We start from the raw sequence: 8148 nt of genomic DNA, 5'->3' as shown, positions 1-8148 counted from the left end.
CCTGCTCAGCTAATGGCTCTGGAATTGGTCTTCCTGGGTTCCCAAATCCCAGCTCTGCTGTTAACTGGTTGGGTGACTGGACAAGTTGTTTCACCTCTCTGGGCCTCAGTGCTCTCATCTGTAAATTGGGGGGTTTTTAAGTTATTGAGGGAATTGAGAATATGACCATAAAGCACTTAGAGGAAGCCCCACCTCGAGGAAGTGCCTAGCAATGTGCGCTATTCCATCGGGGATGGTACATCATCAGAGGAAATACAGAATGCCTAGTTAAATTCAAATTCCAGATACAGGTTTTTAGTAAGTATGTACCAAATACTACATGGGATATACTTCTACCAAGAAAATCAGTGTATCTGAAACAAGAATTTACTGCGTCTTTCTCCCCCTCCATCTGGCAACTCTCTACTGAAGGAGGCTGATCCTGGGGCCTGGAGCAAGACCTTCCTGACCCCTGATCTGCTGTCCCCCTTCCCCGCGGACTGGTGCTCCTCCCCTCACCAGCTACTCAAAAGCAGTCAAGACACACGACACTCGACCTTGGTCATTTCCATCCACCTCATCAACAAGCCTTTAGGTGCGAGTTAGAATTATTCTTTCTGTTCTGTAGATGAGGAAACAGGCTTGGAGAAGGTAGGGATGCGGCCTCTGTCCGCCCAGAAGCCATCTCTTCCCTCTGCCCCTCCAACGGCCGAGCCGGAGCCGACAACAGGACGTTTCGGTCCCGTCGGGACACCGTCCCGGTGGCTGCACTCCGCTGGCCCCTACACACCCTGCCGAGGCCGGATTAGGGGGGGCCCCGGCGTTCCGAGCAGCCACGGTCTGGCACCAAGGCGCTCGTCCCTGGGCTCGGGGAAGCCTCCGCTGACCCGAGACCCTTCGGTGGTTTCCACGCCAGGCGGATGAACAGCAATCCTTGCAGGAAACCATTTTAAGGAATTCTCTGTAAATGAACCAAGCATAAAGTTCTCCAGAGGGTGTGGCGGCTGCTCCGTCCTCCCCGGGGCCCGTTCTTTCCAAGGGCCACTCCGGCAGAGCTGGTCTCTGAGGTGGAGGGGGTCCCGGACTGGCGTCACAAAAGCTGGCCTGTCCCAACCTCAGGCCGGTGGGGCCGAGGGGTCCCACCCCAGCTCTGTTCTCTGATTGATGAGATAGCTCCGCGGCCTTCTGCTGGCTCTCCCGAGGCGGCCTGGACGCCAGCATCCCTCTACCCAGCAACCAAGACACTGCAGACACATGAGGTCACTTATGGCAAACACACATAAGACACCGCAACACTAGCCCAACGTACTGAGCCACCTGCACTCCTCTGCCCTCCCAGGGGTATAGAATCCACGGGGGCAGGCTCTGAGGTCAAGACTGAAGCCAAGACTCCTTACTACTTACTCTGTGTAAATTACTGTGCCCGGAATGAGGGCGCCCCACATCTGGACCGGGGTGTCTGTGAAGGCTGTCGTAGGTCCTTCGTTGAAAAACTGCAACGGAGGACTCGGAGGTCTTAGCGACTATGCCTCTGCCATCCTCCCGGCTATTCAGACACCATCTGCTGGTGGGAGGCACCTGGTAGGGACCCGGCAGAGGCAAACTGATGGGTCTCTTGCTCCCAGGCTCACCGAGGCTTCAGCGCTCTCCTGCCAGCCTCGTAGGTAACGGCACACACGGTCCTCCTGGGGCCCCGGAAGCCATGCTTCCCAAAGCTAAGGACCACCAAACTCTTACCAAGCCTTAAGAACTCCAGCTACCGAGGCAATTCTGTTTTCAGGCCTGTTCCAATCCCACAGGTTCCCCCCGAAATCCCAGGTGTGTGCTTTGAGGTGGGGCTTCTAGAAAGGGGCTTAAGCCAGTGGTGCAGTCGAGGCATCAGCTGTGGGCGTTCAGGTCCCAAGGCCAGGAAGCAGGTACTCTGCTGCGCTCCCTTCTGTGGCAGGTGTCTTAATCAGGTGTTCTGATAGGTCAAGAGATCCGGCAAATCAATCCCCATGAGTGAACATTTAACAAGCCCCCAGCAGTGTGTCCAGAACAAACTGGGCACCTTAGAAAGATCGTGGACTGCTGTGTGCATATGACAGATTCATACAAGGTCCAGGCAGCAAGAGACATCCAAGTGCCACTGAATTTGACTTTTAAAATTGTTTTTTTTTTTTTTTTAAATCCAGGATCAAGACCACAGACAATTTATTATGTAAGACACGGGGTGAAGAATGACCAAGGAAAGTTATGGCTGTGAGTGACATGGAGTTTAGATGAAAAGGCTCAAGTTTGCTGAAGAGAGTTTAAATTTGGCTTTTGCTCTTGGAAACGTCAAAATAATCATAAGAAGCACTTATGCCTTACAGAGCAAATAATCCACAGAGTGTCATTTTCATTTTGCAAACAGGGACACAATAGCAGTCAAATATAAGCCTAAACACCCAGAGAGTTAACATACAGGTTTGGTAAGATATAACAAGGGATTTAGCATGCTGGTGGGTTTTTAAATCAAATCCATATTGAACCCTGTGACCTACTGGAGCTTCTAAGTGGAACCTGGGGAGAGCAGCTTTTCCATACAAAACAACAACAACGGACGACAACAAAGGGAAACCCAGGCTCTGCTGGATGTCTATAATACTCATTTGCAGTAAGGCTTTCAAGATACATGAATTTTTATAGCATTTGTATTTTAAGGATTTAGGGCAAATACATTTTTTTTTCTACTTGATAAAAAGAAAATTAGTACTTAAAAGGTTCAAAAATATATCGATTGAGTGATTTTTTTTTTACATAAATAAATTATATTGATTTTTAGGATTTAACAGCTGAAAAAACCCTTTCTGCTTCCACTGGAGGCAAAACTGAACAAAATGTTAGTTAAATAGAGAGCAGCATTTCTAAGAAATCTGTTGTCAGCATTATAGACCATCTATGCTACAAAGATGACATTAAATAGGATTTGCTCAATCACTGGATTCTTTCTTCATACTTATATGATCCGTTATAGAATTTCTGATTTTTATCTCTGATTCATTAACGATGGGACTCCACTTGAAAATACATGACTGATTTTTTTCCCCAATCACAATTTAACAGACTTCTTTGAGATGCTCATTTTAACATTTACATAATTTATAATTCCAAATGTATAAAAGACAATGACAAAAGCATCATAAATAAATAATGCAAACTGAAATAGTTATGTCAAACTTTTGGACCTTCTGATAAATTAGCAAAACTGTAACAGAAAAAGTAAAAAATACAGTAAATTGTGACAACACAAAGTGAAACTGGTTCTAGTAACACTTCCAACATTTCCAACGGTCGTGCACAGCCCTGTGCCCCCAGAGTCCTGGACCATGAGCTTATTTCAAGTCCCAGAGTGTGAACTGTCGATAAAGAATAAGACCCTCAGGAGGGATGGTACACAAGTGGGGAGGGAAAGAAGGCAGGTGCTTCCCGATTGAGGAAGGGAAAATGATGTTAATTTGCAACAGTCTTGGCTACCTTGATTTGGAATCTGGGTCCAGCTGCAAAATGGAAACCAAATAGGAAAAAAAAAAAAAAATGAAGAGAAGAAACAAACGTTCACAGTCGTTTTATAGAAGGTGGCACACACATGTTCGGACAACCTCAAATAATTTGACGAAGGGACCTAGCAAAGTGTAAAAGTGTTGAGTGACTCTTCTCACAGGCTCCAGAAAGAGCCTTATTCTTGGTGAAGGGAAGCGCAAGGTAAAAACCTATTAGGGCCCTGGTAGCGGGTGCAGCAATTCTTGAGAACGGGGTGAGCTGATGCCAGTCGTGCTCTTGTGGGCAGCGTGCAGCCCCGTGGGGATGGGGTGGAGAGCCCCTTGCCTGCCCGCCCCCGTCACCGGCAAGAACTCCAGGTGTGTAAAGCTTTTTCCTACCGAGAGTGATCTCTGAACTCGGGGGAGAGAGCATATGTATGTCTAAGACAACGCCTCATCAGTATTTCTTTTTGCTGCTCGTGTCTGAAACACCATGAAGGGGGACGTCCTGTTACTACCAGTAAGGTGTTTGTTTTATAAAGAAATGAATATACGCATTTTCAACCGTTATATACTTCTGCCTACACTACTCATTTAGTCATCATGATAAAATAGGGAAATATTTTAACTAAAAAATATGCACCAGCACTTCCTTTTTCTGTGCTTTTTTGGTTTCCCCATTACATGCTTCCCATTCAACACAGCTCATGGAAAAAAGAGCCCTCGTGGTCTCTGTTCTTCGGCCCTTGGATGATAAATCCCTAGACAGCTTTCACTTGCCATCATCCCTCCTGGAATAGGTGGGAAACTTGGAGAAGGGGGGGCAGGGGAGCGTGTCACCAAGTACTGTATCAGCTACGGCTGCCGGAATGAACAACTGGGGAACAGAATGAGAATCCTGTGCCTCCTACACTAGGTCGAACTCAGCTAATGAAGTGGCAAGACCCTGCGACTATTCACATCTGTGACCACAGTTCTCAGAAAATTAGGTAGGTAATATTACTTATGGAAACACAGGTTCTTATGAAGGTGAAGTGAGGAAGTAACAAACCTTTATGGGATAAGAAACTTACAAGTCACAATCATTTCTTAAATGAAAAAGTTCTAATTGGTGTCACTGTTAGAGTCTTTGAGGCCCCCTTCCCTGGCCTGTGCCGCATGTTCTCTATCGGGGGGCACGGGTGCCCTGGATTCAGGGCAGTTCTGATCGCTGCCTGGCTCCTTTTCGGACCCGGGAGCAGGCTCTGGATTGGGGTTCAGGCTGTCCCCTTTTGTTTTCTTCTTCTTCCTTTTCTGGCTCTCCAGACCTATTACTTCAGAGTGTCTGGCCTGCTGCATTGCCGGCAGAGCCATGCCCATGCCAGGGGAGAGAAACATGGATGGGTAAATGAGTCCAGGAGACACTCCTGGGATGAGAAATGGGTTAAAAGCCACAGGACTACTGGTAGTTATTGCAGGTTCGGACTGATCAGAAAATGGACCAGGACCAGGCTTGTCTTCAGCTAACGTGTCCGTTTTTACGTCATGGCTACTTGGCTTGTCTTCTACAGTCTTTTCGGTCGCAGGTGTACCACTTTTTGTTGTGCTTGGTAGAGGCGCTGGAGCGGTGGAAGTGCAGGCAGCTGCCATGGGTGCGTTGAGGAGTCCGCCGACACCGAACATCTGGGGCACCGCGGCCATCCCCGGCAGCATCATGGGCAGCATGCTCAACGTGCTTTTGACCTCTTCGCCCGTGGGCATCGCGGCAAAGCCAGCCGGGAACCCCACCAGACCCGTGAGGGGGATGCCTGGCATATTTCTCATGTTCTGGAGTCCTACCAGGTCCATCCCAGCAATCAGCCCGTTCATGAACAGCGGCCCCATCCCCGAGGGAGAGTCTGCCACGATGGCAGGAGCCTTCAGGAGCTCGCTCCGAGGCCGCCTCCCCCTCCGGCGGGGGCCCCCATCTCGAAGAACAGGCTCAGCCAGGGTGTGATTGAACTTGTTTTCTGGGAGAAACCCCTGAAAAAGGACAAAGAAACACAAGATGCTGAAGGTTACTGGATGGCAGGTGATGGGCTGGGGGTGAAGACCAAGGTTCTGCACTGGCCTATCCTGTCCCTGTTGCATGAAGGACCTGAGTGGGAGCTCCCTGCCTACCTGCCTTGCTGCCTCTTGCTTAACTGTGCCTGAAGTTGCTCTCTCAGAGGCCGAGAGCCAGCCACCACCACACAAAAGCAGCAGGAGTTCTAGAAAAGCCAGAGCGCTGGGGGCTGGAACCCATCTAAGGACACCCAGGTCTTAGTTGAGATTTGTGGCTGCAAGCACTTGACCAAACCGAGCATTCATCTTTGTGACACAAGAAGTTTTTCAATGGAAGCCACAAAGCAAAGAGGGGAGACAGAGTTTTGCAGCAGATGTACCTGAATGTTGGTCTGAAGTCTGTAACTAGCTTCTCAGAGTTCTGGTGAGAAAGGACCATGACACCCATCTGGCAGTTACCAAAAATGAAGTGTGCAAGATATTACCCGGCCCACAGGAAGGAGTGCTCGCTGAAGGGATGCCAGTAACTGTGCACACCCCACTCCCTCTGGGTCCTAAGCTCCTGGAGGACAACCACTCAGACACCACACAGGGTGCCTTCGTGTTCACTGAGGAGACGAAGACATTCTTGAACGTTGTTGGGGAGAAGCATCACAATAAGTGGCGTTCTGGTTTCCCTCAAGGGAGACAACCTAGCTTTCCTCTGATCACAGAGCTGCATCGTGTTCTGTGACCTCTGGGGCCGAGTACCACGGGGCCTGAGCTGTGGCTAAGCCTGGGAGCCTGGGACATACAGCTCCGTTGGCACACGGCTCACCCGGCACCCCGTCCCCGTAGGCGGCTCACTGTGCACACTCAGGGTGCCTACCAGTGGGCTTCCTGTAGCCCTCCTTCCTCTGGGACTGTGGTTCTGGGCTCTGCGGGGGAACGAGGACCCACCAGAACCTGCTGGAGAACCTGCTCTGCCAGAGCTTACTGACTGGTTGCAAGGAGACAAACAGTTGCATTTACAACGTATCTAACTCTGAATTTGTTTCCAAAATGGCATGAATTAGGACGCCTGGGTGGCTTAGTGGTTGAGCACCTGCCTTTGGCTCAGGGTGTGATCCCGGGGTTCTGGGATTGAGTCCCACATGGGGCTCCCTGCATGAAGCCTGCTTCTCCCTCTGCCTGTATCTCTGCCTGTGTCTCTCATGCATTAGTAAATAAAATCTTTAAAAAGCAAACAAATAAACAGACAAAAAAAATGGCATGAATAATCTCTGCATCAAGAGAAATGTTCTGCCCAGAGAAAGGGAGCGATTTCTCTCAGGACCCCGTGCCTGAAAGCCCTCCATGGCCCGGGGAGCTGCCCCCTTTCCTTTCTGCTGCTGTCACTCCTCTTGAGCTGCCATTTGGCTCATCAAGGTGGCGCACATCCACGGCATCAGGGGCGCACTATAATAACTGCTGTTGTGCCCTTTCAGTCTTTGTACAGAGAAGCATAAAGAAAATGCCCTTCCCTGTGGGTCTCTGGAAGCCCTTTCTCCTTTCTGAGCCACTTCTCGTGGTTCTGTTACGGAGCTGGTATTATTCTACTGCCTTCTCTTTGATCACAGCAGTGGTGAGGCTTAAGGTTTCAGAGTGGCCACGAGAGATCTGTAACCTTGGGTTTGCACTGGGCAAGCAGGTCACCATCGGGACTGGAACGTGGAAACTGGGATGGGCCCCTACGCAGAGACAGGACGTGGCAGGGCCCAACGGTGAGGCTCCTGGGCGGCGCTGATGCTGGAGGAGCCCACACTTCTCTACAGCCGCCTCTGCTGCCTTTTCAGGATTCTCAGCCGTCTGTATAAACGCCTTCCCTTTCTGCAAGACTGGAGTGGGGAGCGGGGATCTGGCAAGACACAGCTGAGACTCCACCGGTCTGCTTTGAGGCTCAGATGCAGGGACCCAGCTGCGGTCCTTGATGGAACAAGAAGGCAGGTGCAGGTCACATCAAGAGACACCAGAAGGGCCAGAAAAACACTTTTATTAGGGCCAGAGTGCTAAAGACAGGAAAAGAAGTCAGAGTCCACGGGTACCTAAGGGCTGAGACTGGCAGCCAGGCCTGAGAACAGGTGAGACGGCTCCTCACAACCCTTCTAAGGACACCCACTTTGGACTTTAATCCAGGAGCTCTGGCATCCCATTCCATTCACTGCCTTTCTTCTCCCTAACTAATTAAAGAAGTCAAATCCTTAGAAAACCCAACAGATCTCTCTTTGAAGGGGCAGCTGTAGGGACAGGGTTAGCTGGTAACAGAGGTTCAGGTTCTCAGTGAGCACACACGTGTTATGTGGTGGACTCCCACACAAGAGGCAGCTGGGAAGGGAGGCACGGGGCCCACGGGAGTGGCAGTGTGGGAACCCGGCAACGGGTGGCCATCACAGAGGGGGCGGTGGGAACAAGGGGAGCAGCAGGAATGACAGTACCACTCCATGTGCTTTTACCCTGTGTTAGGCAGACGCTAAGGACTCCATCTGCAGTATCTCAGTCAGCCATCCCACTGGCCCTGCGGCATGGAGTACAGTTATCACAGCCATTTTACAAAGAATTTATAGTTTTGTAGACATGGGAAAAATGTGTATTTGAATGTTCCCGAGTACCCAGAAATTGTGTCATT

General features: G+C 50.1%; 1 protein-coding gene across 13 annotated transcripts in view; it reads right to left on the bottom strand.

Moving 5' to 3' along the window:
• Positions 1–2112: 2112 nt before the first annotated feature.
• Positions 2113–8148, bottom strand: part of CHD6 (chromodomain helicase DNA binding protein 6) — a 202143-nt gene continuing 196107 nt past the window's right edge. For 10 of the 13 annotated variants that reach the window (XM_072735839.1, XM_072735833.1, XM_072735836.1 and 7 more), the window contains one exon: positions 2113–5483. In XM_072735839.1, the coding sequence (XP_072591940.1) occupies positions 4587–5483 (897 nt within the window). In that variant the 3' untranslated portion in view covers positions 2113–4586. Of the gene's footprint in view, positions 5484–7149; positions 7449–8148 lie in introns of all 13 variants that reach the window. The other 3 variants (XM_072735842.1, XM_072735843.1, XM_072735844.1) reach the window with 1 other exon arrangement.

This window comes from Vulpes vulpes, chromosome 14 (assembly GCF_048418805.1).
Source record: "Vulpes vulpes isolate BD-2025 chromosome 14, VulVul3, whole genome shotgun sequence".
NCBI classification, from domain to species: Eukaryota; Metazoa; Chordata; class Mammalia; order Carnivora; family Canidae; genus Vulpes; species Vulpes vulpes.
The sequence above is the reverse complement of the archived record's forward strand: the minus strand, read 5'-3'. Positions and strand labels throughout refer to the sequence as shown.